This window comes from Canis aureus, chromosome 1 (genome assembly GCF_053574225.1).
Source record: "Canis aureus isolate CA01 chromosome 1, VMU_Caureus_v.1.0, whole genome shotgun sequence".
NCBI lineage: Eukaryota > Metazoa > Chordata > Mammalia > Carnivora > Canidae > Canis > Canis aureus.
In genome coordinates this window covers 96,292,154-96,309,035 of record NC_135611.1, presented here as the reverse complement: position 1 = coordinate 96,309,035, position 16,882 = coordinate 96,292,154, and the positions used below count along the sequence as shown (strand labels likewise).

Genomic DNA, 16,882 nt, shown 5'->3' with positions numbered 1-16,882 from the left:
CCTAACTGACAGTGGCCCCAAATGCCACTCTCACTACACATAGCATTTGTACAACCGCAAGTTGTAGAGCTTTCTGCAGGATCACTCATCAACTGCATACGAAAAAAGGGCACTTTCACTGTATGTTTAGAGACATAGTCTCCATGGGCCAGGCATCTAGCATCTTCCTGTGGAGCTCAACGGAACTCAGCCTGGCTTCTCTAGCTGCAGGTTGAAAGGCCAGGTCCCAGGGAACAGACCTGGACCAGCAAAAAGGAAAAAGAAATCAAGTCTGGACCAGGAGTAAGCCTGCAGGCCAGTCTGCGCCCAGTGGTCCCCAAGCTAAAATTGATCATTATTTCTAAAGCTTTTTACAAAACTAGATAGATAGATAGATAGACAGACAGACAGACAGACAGACATGATAGAGACTGTAAGAGGTCCAGAAAGCCTAAAATATCTGGCCCTTTTACTGAAAAAGTCTGCTGAACTTTAGTCTAGACTAACTCTGGTTCCCAAGGGAATCTTTCAAAAAGCAAGCTGTGCTGCTAAATATCAACTGCCAGGAGCAGAGTGACAAACATTTGATTTGCTCCTAAGTGCTGGAGCTCCAAGGACCCTGACCCAGGTCACAGGCTGAATTACAACCCCTGGCCTCCTGTAGCCATGTAACGGGGCTTTCCACATGGAGGAACTTTTCTGGCCTCTAGCGCCCTCCATCCCGCTGAAGGCAGCATGACCTCACTAAGCAGGCCTGGTGAGGGGCCCTGAGAGACAAGAGCCCAGGCCAGCCACCTCTGGCTGAGCTGCCCACCTCTGGAGGGGCCCATTCTCTCCCCTCCCCAAAAGAGGCAGCTCTGCTCCTCTGGACATGTCTGCAGCTTAGAAGGGTCCGTTTAACAAGAGAGAGTGAGAGGACAGAACCTGAACGAGTCACTCTCCTCTACCCACAAGCCACCACACGTGCACTGTGGCAAAGTACAAGCTTATTTCACTTAACCAAGACGCTCAACACATGTTACTTCCTCAACAGCCAAAACCTTTCCATTCCTTGTCCCACGATTACTGGTTCAGTACCTTCAAAGTTTCAGGCACTGTTTTGTTTTCATTTTTAAGATTTTATTTATTTATTCAGGAGAGACACAGAGAGAGAGGCAGATACATAGGCAGTGGGAGAAGGAGGCTCCATGCAGGGAGCCTGATGTGGGACTCAATCCCAGGACTCCAGGATCACGCCCTGGGCGGAAGGGAGGTGTTCAACCACTGAGCCACCCAGTGATCCCAGGCACTGTTCTGATGAGGGGCCCCTGCCCTAATTCCCGGGAATCAGCACATCTGCAGGAGAAGCAGACTGATCACAAAATCACAAGTAAAAAATAAATTTGGGAACTGAAAAGTGCCGAGAAGAAGCTAAAATAGCAAACTGTGGCGGGGGTGGGGGGAGCAAGGCTAAAATGACAAGGCAGCAGCTCTCCAAGGAGATGACATTTGTGCAGAGGTCCCTCCAAGCTAAGGAAACCCAGTGTGAGAGGAGAATGAGCTTGCCTTGAGGAGATGAAGGTGGAGCCGACGAGAGGGAGGAAGGTGGGAGATGGGGTGGGAGACTTTATGCACTTGGTACCTGCTGGCCACGTGGGGTCTTCCTCCAGGTCTAGGTCAGAAGTGTAAACTGGAGGCTCCAAGAGGGTGAGGTGCCGTGCCTTTCCCAACTCCCTGAGGCTGTCCACACACTGTGGCTCATGTCCACACGCCGTGGCTCACAGCCATTCCCCACACCACTATGACCTTCCCATCACCCTCTGCCTCCTAGATTTCAGCCCTCCTTCTTCCCCCTTATACACACACACCCTTGTCTTTATGCTGGGTCCACGAAATGATCCAGGATAATCTCAGATCTCTAACTTATTCAGATGTCTGACGTCCCTTGTGGCATGTAAGGTCACAGTTATAGGTTCTGGAGATTAGGACATGGACAACTTTGGGGGGGGGGGGCATTATTCATCCACCATGCAATTGATTTCTGAGGAGTGGCTGAAGAAGGGGAGTGAGGTGATCCTTCAGGTTAATCAACTGAGCTACTCTGCAAGACACATGCTACAGAGGGGCAAGGCAAAGGGTAAGTCAGCAGTTTACTACTAATATGTACTTCCTATTTCTTAAAAAGAAAACAATACTTATAGAGCATGAAATATTACTTAGGAAATATTTTTTTAAAGATGTATTTATTTTATTTTATTTTATTTTATTAAGATTTTATTTATTTATTCATGAGAGATACAGAGAGAGAGAGAGGCAGAGACACAGGCAGAGGGAGAAGCAGGCTCCATGCAGGAAGCCTGACGTGGGACTCGATCCTGGGACTCCAGGATCACGCCCTGGGCTGAAGGCGGCGCTAAACCACTGAGCCACCAGAGCTGCCCAAGATGTATTTATTTTAGAGAGAGAGAGAGGCAGAGAGCAAGGGGAGGGGCAGAGGGAGAGAGAATCTCCAGCAGACTCCCTGCTGACTGTAGAGCCCAATGTGGGGCTCAATCCCAGGACCCTCAGAGCACCACATAAGCCAAAATCAAGAGCAGATGTTCAACCAACTGAGGCACCCAGGTGCCCCTTACATAAGAAATTTATTTAATGGAAATAGGGTTAGAAATGAATTAGCAACAACCAATAATTATTACTTCCTCAGAAAGGCCATGAGCACTCTGGGTTCTTTTTAATGGTATCTCTGGCACATTCAAATGAAAAAATTAAAATGGGCAGCCAGAATGGCTCAGCGGTTTAGCGCCACCTTCAGCCCAGGGTGTGATTCTGGAGACCCCGTATCAAGTCCCACGTTGGGCTCCCTGCATGGAGCCTGCTTCTCCCTCTGCTCATGTCTCTGCCTCTCTCTCTCTCTCTCTCTGTGTGTGTGTCTCTCATGAATTAAATAAAATATTTTTTAAAAAATTAAAATTAATTATAATATTAAAAATTCATATTAGGAAAGAAAAAAGGTTTAACATCAATGATCTTAGCTTCCACCTTAAGAAGCCAGAAAATAAGGAATAAATTAATACCAAAACAGAGGAAAGAAATGAACCAATGAAACGAAAAGCCACTTCTTTGAAAAGATCAGGAAAAGTAATAAATGTTTTACCTGAATTTATGAAAAAGATACAAATTATCAACATCAAAAATGAAAGCTATCTCTATAAAGTCAGTCAGTCTTAGATAAGTGAATATTATTAACTTTATCCCAATAAATTTGAAGACTTAGATAAAACAGATAATCTCCTTAAAAGATACCAATTACAAAAACTTAAGAAATGGATAATTTGAATAGCCCTGTATCTACTAAAGAGATTAAATTCATAGTTAAAAATCTTCCCACAGAGAAAACTGGACCAGATGGCTTTGTTGGTGAATTTTACTGAGCAACTACATAAGAAATAATACCAATTCTATACAACCTCTTCAGCAGAATAGAAGAAACAAAACTGGAACACTTTCCGATTCATTTCATGAGGCAGCAATGCCCTGACACCAAAACCAGACAACCAACATTGTAAGACAACTATACCTCAATTTCCCTCATGAACAGTTGCAAAATTCCTCCACCAAATGTTAACATATCAAATCTAGCAATAGGTAAAAAGTAACAAATCAATGACCAAGAAGCTTTCCTTACAAGAATACAAGGTTGTTCAACAGCTGAAAATCAATTGATAATTACCATTTTTAAAGAGATTGAAAAAAAAAGAAGATCTTAATAGACACAAAAGAAAGATTTGACAAAATTCAACACCTATTTGTAATAAAAAAAAAATCCTCAGCAAACTAGGACAGAACCTTTTCAACCTAATAAAAGCACATTTCTGAGAAAACCAGAGCGAACAGTATACTAATTGGTGAAAAGACTAAACGTCTTCTCTTTCCGGCTGAGAGAAGGCTGGGATGGACATTCTCACTAGCTTTATTCAACATGTAATGAAGGTCCCAACTGATATAATAAGAAACAATAAAAGGCCAACATACCAAAAAGGAAGAAGTAAAACTGTCTAGAAATGACTACTTATGTAGAAAAATCCCAAGGAATCTACAAAAAAAAAAAAAAAAGATTCTCAGAACTAAAAAGTGAGTTTTTAATAAGGTTGCAGGATATATGGTCAGTATATGAAAATCAATTGTATTTCCACATGCTAGCAATAAAAAAATCAAAAGCCTAAATTAGGAAATGTCACTTAGGATCAAAAAACTATGAAATAATTAGGAATAAATTTCACCAAATATTTCCAAGATTTGTACAAATTGAGACTAAACAGCATAGATAGCCTGGGTATAACACATATATACAGTAACTGATTTTTTAGAAAGTCCTAAGATAATTTGATGGAGGGAAAGTTAATCTTTTCAATCATTGGAACTAGAAAAAGTGGATATGCATATGCAAAAAAATATTTTTTAAAACCTGTGATACAATACAAAATACATTTGGTCCTTTTCCCAGGATCCTGGCACAGAGCTCTAATAATCCTTGAAATATTCAGAGCAATAGAAGTGTTTTCTATTTTCATTCATAACGAGCCCCTCAATCATACCTGAGTTTATGCTAATGAGATGATTGTTGGAGGGCCTCTGAATAGCTTCAGGATGGAGGCTGCTCACCAGAAAGACCAAGTCATGATTAGAGGGTTGGACTTTTCAGCCACACCCCTCAACCTCTGGGACAGGATGGGGACAGAGATGGACTTCAACCACCAAAGGCCAATGTTTTAATCAATCAATCATGACTATGTCATGGAACCTCCATAAAAACCCATAAACAATAGGGTTCAAGGGAGTTTTCAGGGATGCCTGGGTGGTTCAGCAGTTTGGCGCATGCCTTCGGCTCAGGGCGTGATCCTAAAGACCCAGGATCGAGTCCCATGTCAGACTCCCTGCATGGATCCTGCTTCTCGCTCTCTGCCTCTCTCTGCCTGTGTTTCTGCCTCTCTCTCTGTATCTCTCATGAATAAATAAATAAATAAATCTTTTAAAAAAAAAAAAAAGGTAGTTTTCAGGTTGTTGGACACATTCATTAGGAGTGGTATGCCAAAAGGGCATGGAAGCTCAGTAGCACCCTCCACTCCACTCTTGCCCTATGCATTCTACCATTTGGCTGCTCCTGGATTCTATCTTTTGTAATAAACCAGTAACAGGAAGTAAAGCACCTTCCTGAGTCTGTGAGTCAATCTAACAAATCCTACTCCTGATACCAGATTGGGGCAGGGCGGGGGCGGGATAGGGTTCCAAGGGGTTCCACACCAGTTCTCCAATTATCCACACCAAAATGGTGCCCAATAATTTAATTCAATCCTGATGCTAACTCCTAAAGTTAGCACAGACCCTACAGGTTAAGAGCCCAGGCCCATGAGCCTGCTTTCACTTCAGATGCTGATCACTAGTCTCAGTAGGTACCCAAAGTTCTAACTGACCAGCTGTAAATTCAAGGGTTTCCACAAAGTCCTCATCAGGTTCGGTAATTCATTAGAATGACTCACAGAACTTAGGAAAACACTTTACTTATATTTACCAGGTTTATTTTATTTATTAGAGAGAGAGAGAGAGAGAAAGAGAGAGAGAACAAGAGCAGGGGAGGGTCAGAAAGAGAAGCAGACTCTCCACTGAGCAGGGAGCCCGACACAGGGCTCGATCCCAGGGCCCTGGGATCATGACCTGAGCCAAAGGCAGATGCTCAATGGACTGAGCAACCCAGGCGCCCCCTATTTACCAGTTTATTAAAAGGGTATGACTAAAAAATAAATAAAAAATAAATTTAAAAAAAAAAAAAGGGTATGACTCAGGCAGAATCAGCCAAATTGAAGAGATATATAGAGCAAGGTAAGAGGGAGGGGGCACATGGAGCTTACATGACCTCTCTGGGCACAGCACCTTCCGAAAACAATGATGTGTTCACCAATCGAGAAACTCCCCATTGTTTATGGGTTCTTACAGAGTTTTCATTACACAGGCACCAAATCCTTTGGTGACTGAACTCAACCCCCCCCGCTCCTCTCCCCTCCTGAGGCTGGGAGAGTGGCACTGAAAGTTCTAACCCTTTAATCCCTTGATAGATTCTTCTGGCAACCAGGCCCCACCCTAAAGCTATCTAGGGACCCCTGGACCCCCAGCCTTGAGCCAACTCTTTAGTATACAAAGGGCACTCTTATTCAGGAAATTCCCTGAGTTTTAGGAGTTCTGTGCCAAGAATCTGGGGCAAAGACCACACACATATTTTATCATACCACAACACCCAAGTCCACATCTTGTAACATATACAAAAATTAAGTTAGAATGCATTAAAGGTCTATGTGTAAAACATAACTAAAAACCTTCTAGAAGACAACATAGTTTGAGAGAGTCTCTGTGCTCCAGAGTAAGATAATAGTTCTGAATTCACAAAGTAAGTACAAACCCCATAAAAGAATACAAATGGATAAATGCAACTTCAAATAAAAACTTACATTCTTCAAAACAAACTGTTAGAAAAAGGCTAGTCATAGAATGGGAGAAAATACTTACAAAACATTTATCAGATAAAGGCTTTGCACAAGGAATGTGTAAAGAAGTCTACAATTCAGTAAGAAGACATCTGATAAAAACATGGGGAAAAGACCTGAATAAACACACACAATAAAGTGACAGTAAAAGCACCAGGAAAGATGCTCAAAACCACTAGCCATCAGACAAATGTAAACCCACTCAGCATGTAAAATGAGTACTCAGCAAACAACACTACTGAACCATGTAACATAGTGAACCTGAAAGCATTATGCTAAATGAAAGAAGCCAAATACAACGGATCACCTATAGTAGGATTCCATTTAGAAGACTTTTTTTTTTTTTTTTTAAGTTTTATTTAAGTAATCTCCACACCCAACACTTGGGGCTCAAACTCACAACCTCGAGCTCAAGAGTCACATGCTCTTCTGACTGAGCCAGGCAGTTGCCCCAAAAAACATTTCAGAAGAGGAAAAACTATAGTAAGAGCAAGAGAATGAGCTGTTTAAGGGGTCATAGTAAGGGAAGAGATTAACTACAAATGGGCACAAGAAAGCTTTTTAAGTGATGAACATGGTCTAGAGATCAATATTGTGATCATGGTCTAAATGTCAACACTCAGCAATTATATACTTAGAATTGGTACTTTTTCTTTAAGTTTTTATTTTACTTAAGAAATCTCCTCATCCAACATGGGACCCAAACTCACAGTCCTGAGATCAGGAGTCACATGCTCCTCACCCTGACCCAGTCGGGTGCCCCAAGAATTGGTACATTTTATTACAAGTAATTCATACCTCAATAAAATAGATTATTTTAAATAAAAAATGATATACAATAAAAGAACCCTATGCTCAACTATTACGAATTTGTGGATATCTATCCTTTCACTTTATTTATCAAACTTCCTAAGGGACTAGCATTTAAATACATAACTACAACTTAACCTGAGATTCTGAAACAAAATTGAATCAGATAACTTCATCAGTCAGCAGCCCCCACATGTCTGCGTCATGACATCTGTCTCCATTTGAACACTACACACAACATTCAATACAGCATGTTGACAATTTTAGTGAGAAGTTTTTAGTGAAATCATAATTTACTAGAATTCAAAAGCAGAAGCAAAACTACATTTACTTTCAAAAAAACCCCGCACTATTATGTATAATTCGGTGAAATACTCAATTTAGAGTTCAACATACAAGAATCAATTACCAAGAATTGTTTATAATCTATTTTAGTAATTTCAAAGGAAAAAAATCTTTATTCTCAGTAATTTCTCATAAAATTTCATTTCAAAAATTTATGGTAAAAACAATATATATGGCCTTTGCTACTTAGTGTTGGAACACCAGGGAACAAAACTAAATGATTAGAGTTACACATTTACATCTACTTCTGTAGCCCAGCCAAAAGACTTTTTCATAATTTCATTACAGACAATACCTTAAAATTGTGAAGTAGAATTATTTCAGGTTTCCTTTGTGTGTGGATATGAGTGTGTCTGTATGTGTGTAAGAAACAAGATAAAAGTTTTAAATGTATATATAATACCTAGATCATGCAGGGAAGACAACATAGATTTTGGCCAATCTCTGATATGATCTATGTAGTCAGTGTTTCATGATGAGCTTTGACTATGAAAATGACATGTCTCAATATTCTAAGAGAAATACAGGCAGGCCATGAACCCAAAGTAATGTCTAACCTACAAGAAAGAGTACAAGGGAATTCACAACCTGGAGTTATGCCTAGGGTATGGCATGGTATCTGACAATATCTGAAAACAGTGTACAGGAAACACTGTGTACATTCGTGATAATTATGGTTTTCTTTTCTGTATCTAAATATCATTGTTAGTAACAGAAAATTCACTTAAATACACTATACACAGAATGGCATTCTGACATTACATATCCTCTCAATCAAGTATGATGTGTAAGTACATGAAATTTTCAGAATTTAAAAAGGAGACCTCATATTCCTAAACATTAGACATCATGGTACAGTTAAGAAACAAAACAAAACAACCCTGCTCTAGGAAGTCAGGAGAAGTAGTTCCAACTAAGTCATCTTCTTCAACAAGGCCCTTAACCTCACAGGGCTTCTGTAAAATGAAAGTATCTGAACAAGATCTTCTGATTCTAAAGATTTTCCTCTCAGATGTTGTAACAATTCAGAAACTCGGTCAATTGTCACAATTTTAGGTGCCTGGGATTTTTTTTCAAATTTATTTTGTATATAATTGGTTACTGTAATTCATTACTGTAAGATAATTATTTCACAGAGGGGACAAGAGAGTAATGCTGGGAATCCCTGGTATTCCTGGGGAGCGCACAGCCCTAGTCCGGGGCCCCACACTATACACACAGCCCTGTCCCACAGCACCAGCTTCCCACACCAGGGCACCAGCACGCGCTGTGCTCTCCCTCTTGTCCCCAAGTAGTCCCTGAACGCTGGACTGGGTGCCTCTGTGCATCAGTGTGCATATTTGTATACATCTCTACCATTAAATACTGGAAGGATAAAAAAGAATCTAGTCAAAATGTCTATTTTTATTAGAAGACTTAGCAGAGGTAAGAGCAGGACTTCTCTCTTTGTATACATTTCATACATTTTGACCTACCACCTATTTTTTTTAAATAAAATTTGATTTTAAATATTTAAATGTAACTGGAATATGGTTATGAATTTTAAATAGTATAGTTAAAGGAGAAGTCGGAAATCACTTTACACACTAGGGATCACTTTTTTTTTTTTTTTTTTTTTAGGGATCACTTTAATAGTGCTTCATCATCTGTTTTCTGGCATATCAGAAAAAGGACGTAAAAAGAATGAACCAAAGTCAGGAACCAGAGACACTATCAGTGAATAGGAGGGTGATCTGAGACAACTGAGGGAAGCTGTGGACACATCCCAACAATCCCCGAATCACAGCCATTGAAAGGCTGATTAATTTCAGCGACTACATGCTGAGTCTCCACTGAGGCTGTGTTCCCAGAATACAAAAGATGACTTGCAAAGAAGGAAAAAAGAAATTCCCATCCTCAAGACATGTGAGGCCAGACCACTGTATAAGCTTTAAGTTTCAGGAAACAACCAAGGTGCCCCAGGAATCCAGATGGATGGAGAAAAGGAATCTTTGTGGGGTAGGAAGGGAAGAGGGAAACGAGTAACTTGCAGGGTTAGGGAAGTAAGAGAAAAACCAGTAAATGAAGACACTGTTTCTGAGCATTTTGTGTTTGAATACTGCTACTTCAGAATAGAAATTAAAGCTCTAATTATGTAAAAGTCTGTATTCTGCAACAATAATAAATGAGGCCTAACTAAATTCAGATTTTTATACTGGTATAAACTATGAAAAACTTATGTGTTCATATAACTCTGCAAAGAGATTTTATTAACTGGCTTATAGTTAATGTGTACATACTAATAATGACTGCCTCCTTCAAATATATGTAAGGAAAAAAAAAACCTTTCAGAAAAAGTTTAAAGAATGGTTCCATTATATACACCAAGTTACTAAAATAAATGACTTGCCCCAATTTTTCTATAATTCAAACAATGATTTTTTTTAACAAAATACGGTAACAAATCTCATGAGTTAAATATAGCAGAAGATTATCCTGATCATGCAGAAATTAGAAAGCACATACAGCAAAGAAAATAAATGTGATTAACCCTCAGGAAAACAGTAGTCAAGGCCAACGTGTTAATCTGGTAAAAAAGCATTTACTTAATATTTTCCCAAGAAGGCAACCCATAAAAAAAGAGCTGTAAATTGTTCTAAAGCATTAAAGGCTTTTTCAGAGTACTAATAACGTGAAGATGCAAAACAAATGGACAGCCAAACTCTTCCAGTAATTACAGTGTTATGGTCACCAAGCCTGTGGCCAACAGAAAGACAGAGATGCCTATAGCCTCAGTAAGTAACACTGAATGTTGAACCGCTGCTCTGCCCTGAAGACATCACTGTCACTCCTCAAAAGATTCATGTCTCTGGGCCTTCCTTAAAGGCCTCCAAACTGCTCCTGGCCTTTCTTCCCAAGAAGCCTCCAAGCAGCCCTCGGGGGATCTACATGTTGGACTCAGTCACCCAGTCCAAACACATCCAAGAATCCGTTCTCTCACGGTAAATTCTCCATACTGTAAAGCCTGACAGAAATTATTAATGGCCACCATTTATTGGCTCACTGCGCCGTACTCCACCAGCACTCAAGGTGCCCAACAACCAGAAGGGGCGATGGCCTTACCTGCCTGCAATGTGTAAAAAAGCAAAAGCTATACTGCAAAAGGCCCTCACGCCGGCAGCTAAGGATATGCTCTCTCCCATCACCCAACTGGAGTTAAAACTAATCTTTTTAGGTATGCCACGATGCATTAAAAGCCAAAATAGAATTCATTTACGCTGAATGTTTCCTAAAATACCACAAAATTCTGCAGTATTTTAGGGTGGAAGCCACAGAGGTTGAATGAACCCTGCCTGAGGACTCTTAAGAACGAAACTGAGGCCTATCAGCCACAACAAAGACCTCTGCAAACTTTCCAGAGTTCCCAGCATTGCTCTGGGTACACTCTCAATGTTTAATAGATGCTTGTTTAATAAATAAAATGCTCTATGTCATTCCTTCAAATGATTAATTGCCCAAAACAGATTATCTCATATTTTTTACCAAAAAAAATTTTTTAGGCCTCAGCCAACTTCTTCTTTCACTTGTAAATGACAATGATATTGCACATTATCAGCATTTACCTTCATCATCTACATTTACTAGTTTTACTATTTTACTAGTTGACATGGATTTATTCAATTTCATGGCATAGAAATAACAAATACGGAAAGAATAAGACAACCTAATCTTTAGCTTTAGGTAATACAGTACAATTGGCTGGAAAAAATCTTAATTTTTGCTGCCATGGATGCCAATTTAAAAATACAATCCATGGGGCAGCCCAGGTGGCTCAGTGGTTGAGCAACTGCCTTCCGCTCAGGGCGTGATCCTGGAGACCCGGGATGGCGTCCTGGGTCGGACTCCCTGCATGGAGCCTGTTTCTCCCTCTGCCTGTGTCTCGGCAGCCACCCACCCCCCTCCCTCGGTCTCTCATAAATAAATAAATAAAATCTTTAAAAAAAAAAAGTACAATCCATGGACACAAACTTAAGTAGGTGCCACTATAAACAATGTCCAAAGCAAATGTCTATCTATACTTAACACCTTTTACTGGGATAGCTACTGCTACTTAAAGAAAGTATTTTTTAAGCAACAATAAACACAGAGCACACTGTTATAGGTAGGAGACTCAACTCTTCCTTCCCAGTTGATCTTTCATATATATTACACATGCATTACAAATATTTTAATGGCTCGAATTATCTTAACAACTTCCAAAACAACACGTTGCAAAAGTTTCTTAACTAATACAAAGCATTTTTTGTCTTGTAAAACAGTAAAAAACAGACAAAGAAAATGTCCATAATAGAATTCTACTCACAAACACTTTATAATGGAAAAATGGGTTATCGCTGAGGAAAAGTTAGACTATGGTTCAATGTCATAATAAATTTATTTACATACCAGCACAGAATATTCCTGGGACTTCACTCCGGACTATTATGGTCCGCACTTTCTTATCAGATTTTAAAGCATCCACAGCTTTTGAGAGCTAAACAGATACAGGGAGGGTAAGGAGAAAAAAAGGAAAAATCACTTTCAGAATGATGTCAACATGTATCTTAATACTAGAAGCAAACAGCTTAATCTTTACACTCACCATTTTTACCAGACTTTTACTGAATGTATTTTTGGCATAAGCTCTGTTTATTCCAAGCACCACAATTCCTAGTCAAGAAAAAACAGCACAAGCATCTGAGTTAGTGAGTATTCGTGGTACAGACTCCCACACACACAGCTAATTAACTTGGGACTTAGGAAATCTGCCCTTTCCTTCAGGTTCACACCAACAGCTTTGTCCTTATTTGAGTCTACTCTCCTTTACAAGATAAGCCTATTTTTAAAGAATGTGGTATATGTAATATATCTATTAAGTTCAATATAGTACTTAATATGCACCTCTTTTCTTCTGCCTATTACATAAGAACTTTATTAACATCATGTCCCTTTCAATTTCTCTCTTAAGCACCACCAAGGTAATATGGCACATTTTACTAAACGTACTTATTAGTGAAAATTCTCAATTACAGAGTACTATTTAAAATGTGGTGTCATCACCTTCAAGTACATACAGAAGTAACAGCTAAGCAATCCTTGTCACAGCATGCCTTGTGGGATCAGGTTTTTGCTAGCGTATCAGGACTTTGTATCATTCCATTTACTCTTTTTGTCATATTACATGGTTCTCAGTATTTCCACCCCAAGTTTCTCTCCTGACTCTGTTCCACGTACTTCACCTGAAGATGCTTCCATTTAGATACAGTCCACCAAGTAATTCAACCTCAATCTATAAAAGCAAAGTTCATTCTTTCTCCCACGAAGCCCAGCGCAACCTCCTAACTTGTCTATCAGAAACCCACCATCCCATTCCAAGTGCTTCAGTCCAATAAATTTTCCAAAAACCATTATGCACAGAATCTACCTCCTCCTTAAAATTCTTTGTCTCCAAAACATCTGCATTCAAAGACCTTATCTGATATTCAAAGCCCTATACAACCTGTACTTGACCTTGATTGACCTCTGAGTAAGCACAAATTTTCCTTGTATAGGGAAATGCCTTCCACCTCCTTGGGGGTGGAGTGAATAGGATCCTTCTTTGTAACGGAGTTAAACTGAAGACAAATGTACACATGCCTTCCCTATGCAAGAAACCACAAACCTATTTGAATAAGAAAGTACAAAGATAAACTTCAGCTCACAGAATAAATTTTCAAGAATCCCAAACAATCTCAGCATGGAGAAAATCATGAAGAACTGGTATCTAGAACTGGTTTCATGGCTCTGCATGAAACCTCCCATTGAGCTGGGTAGGTCCCCTGACTCAGGACGACGGCTGTCACTACTTGAGTACTGTAGTGCATTCTGGACATCGTTCCCAGGGCTCTATGCTCATGAAGCCATGTGACCCCCACAGTAACCTAAGAGGGAGACAGTATTTTTATCCTATTGAAAAGATGGAAGCAACTGGAAGCGGAGAAGCTAGAAGTGGCGACAAACTCCACACTTGAACCAATGACGTTGCTGCACTGTTCAAGCCTCTGCAACCTCGTGAACAAAACCAACTGGGTAAGACCAGATGTGTCAGACTCAACTGTCCTGAGGACACATCATAGTGCTCAGCCCTCAAGGTACTAGAGTCTGGGAAGAAACAACAAACGGTAATAAAATAATCATTCAAAATGGTGCTCCAATAACCTGTAAGCAGAAACTGATAAGACTGGGAGATTGCAGTCCAGCAGGTTTGGCAGAGCTCAACAGAGTGAGGAACACAGTGAAGGCAATTAGGAGTCACTCAAGAAGTAAAATCTGGATTGACTGGACTGAGAACTAACTGCACTGAAAGGTATTAGGAGTGGCTACCAGGGTTTCACACCAACTGGATGACAGATGATCTTCAAGAGACAGACCATAAAAAAAAAAAAAAAAAATAGAACCAAGGTGAGGATGGAAGGGGCTAGAGTTTATGAATTTGGTTTTGAATGAAAGTGAACCTAAAGTGCCTTTGAGGTGCCCCACATCAATATCAACTCTAAGGGTACTAAGAGGCTTAGAATGCAGGTTCTGACATCTAATTACTGGAGTCAAAATCCCAGTCCAACACTTACTAGCTGTGTGACTTTGGGCAAGTTACTTAACCTCTATGGTCTTCAGTTTCTTACTCTATTCCAATACTAATATTTTCCAACTCCATGGGACTGTTGTGAGAATCAATGATAAAATATACATAAAGTTTACAACATAAGCATTCAACTGTTACTGTTCCTTCTAACACACTCTGATGCAATAAATAAAGTATTATCATTATCTGTTGGTATGTACTTTCCAGAAAATGCCATTACATACAGAAATAAAGAATAGTGTACTACAGCTTTGGTTGTTGTTGATATTTGCCACAAACGGGATTGTATTTTCTGTTGGTGCTGGTCTACATAAATAGGTCATACATATTTCCTTTATCTACTTAATTCAGCCTTAAAGATATTTATCAAGACATTCTTCTTAATGAGTAATAGTCTGTGAATTTCCATTATTTATTTTTCTTTTGATGAGTATTTAAATTGTACCTAAATTTTCCTTAAAAAAAGAAAACTGAAAAAAATAAGAAATAAACTTTTTTAAAAAGATTTTATCTATTTACTCATGAGAGACACAGAGAGCAAGGGAAAGGGGGAGAGGGAGAGAGAGAAAGAGAGAGAGAAGCAGAGACACAGGCAGAGGGAGAAGCAGGCTCCATGCAGGGAGCTCAATGCGGGACTCAATCCGGGGACCCTGGCATCACACTCTGAGACAAAGGCAAACGCACAACCGCTGAGCCACCCAGGCATCCCAGAAATAAACTGTTTTAAATTTTTCTAAATACTTCAATGCTGCAATGAACATTCCTGAAGGTTTCTTTTCTACAGATGTGTACTTCTGACAGGAGGTATCAAGAAGTAGAATTTCTAGGTCTAACAGAATGTGCATTATTTAAAAAAAAAAAAAAAAAAAAAAAGATTTATTTATTTAGAGACGCCTGGGTGACTCTGGTTGAGCATCTGCCTTCAGCTCAGGATGTGATCCTCCAGTCTGAGAAGCAGTCTGAGCCTGCTTCTCCCTCTGCTTATGTCTGTCTGCGTCTCTCTCTCTGTGTATTTCATGAATAAATACAATCTTTAAAAAAAAGGACAGGGAGAGAAAGTCTCAAGCAGACTCCATGCAGAGTGCGGAGTCCAGCACAGGGCTTGATCACACCACCCTGAGACCATGACGTGAGCCAAAACCAAGAGTTGGATGCCACCCAAGTGGCCTGAGAATGTGCATTCTTAATTTTAACAAATATGTCTAAAAAAATATTATCTCATTAACTGCCCAGCCAAAACACTATTTGTTCACAAGAGCAGACCTCAATGGGATGAAAAACATCTTAGAAGATATTTGGATAACTTCAAGAAACATCTTGAAACTATCACCAGGTAGAATCTAGGCTTTGCAGGCCCTAAAGCTTATAAAATTTAGGGAGTCCTTGTAAGTAAAAGAATACAAAATTATACACATAGAATTAGAGACAGATGTAAATATTAAAACATTCAGAATTTTAAAAACTTGAGAACTACTATATTTTCTTTTCAAATATATATATGAAGTACACTTCCTTCTCTATATTCTTGAATTTTTATTTATCAATAATTCTGAAAAAATATACAAAGCTAATCAAATGCAACTGTAAGGAACCTCAAGTAGTCAAAACAATCTTAAAAAAGAAAAAGGAATTAAAGAATTAAATAAATAAACAATTTTTAAAAAGAAAAAGTAAGTTGAAAGCCTTAGTTGAAGGACTTAATCAGGACACTTCCTAATTTCAAAACTTACTACAAAGCTACATTGAAAACAAATGGTGCAGTACTGGTATAAAGATAGACATACAGATCAACGGAATTGAAATAAGAGTCCAGAAATAAACACCTACACTCACGGTCTTGGTTTTTGAAAAAGATATTGTGACCATTTGGTGTTAAAAAGAACAGTCTTTCCAACTAACAGTGGTGGACAACTAGATATTAACCCACCAAAGAATGAAATTCGACCTTCTCCTCACATGTTATCTCAAAATGGGGACCCTAGGTGGCTCAGTCCATTAAGCATCTGCCTTCGGCTCAGGTCACAATCCCGAGGTCCAGGGATCTGGCCCCATGTCCACCTCCCTGCTCAGCGGGGAGTCTGCTTCTCCAATGACCTGCTGCTCCCCCAGCTCATGTGCTCGCGCTCTCTCTCTCTTCCTCTCTCTCTCAAATAAATAAATAAAATCTTTAAAAAAGAATTATCTCAAAATGGATCTGAGAACACTGTGAGAGCTAAAATTACAGCTCTCTCAGAAGGAAACAAGTATAAATCTTCATGACCCTGGATTAGGCAACAGTGTCTTAAATATGGCAACAAAAGAAAAAACATAACTCACCAAAACTATCAAGAAAAAGTGAAAAAAATAACCCACAGAATAGAAAATATTTGCAAATCATACATCTGACACAGGGTTAATAACCGGATTATAAAAGAATTTTTACTACCCATAACAAAAAGACAAACGATCAGACTGAAAAATGAGCAGAAGTTTAAACAGATATATATCTTCAAAGGAGATATATAAATGGCCAACAAGCACATGAAATGATGCTCAACATCATTTGTTATTAGGGAAATACAACCAACACCAGTATGAGGCATCACCTCACAGC

General features: G+C 39.3%; 1 protein-coding gene across 4 annotated transcripts in view; it reads right to left on the bottom strand.

Moving 5' to 3' along the window:
* AUH (AU RNA binding methylglutaconyl-CoA hydratase) overlaps nucleotides 1-16,882 on the bottom strand; it is a 159,770-nt gene that overhangs the window by 137,914 nt on the left and 4,974 nt on the right. For all 4 annotated transcript variants that reach the window (XR_013386562.1, XM_077910117.1, XM_077910106.1 and 1 more), the window contains exons 2-3: nucleotides 12,271-12,338; nucleotides 12,075-12,162 (exon numbers count right to left, since the gene is read on the bottom strand). Coding sequence is in view for 3 of the 4 variants with exons in the window: in XM_077910117.1 (XP_077766243.1) it covers nucleotides 12,075-12,162; nucleotides 12,271-12,338 (156 nt within the window). In the remaining variant the exon portion in view is untranslated. The remainder of the gene's footprint in view (nucleotides 1-12,074; nucleotides 12,163-12,270; nucleotides 12,339-16,882) is intronic.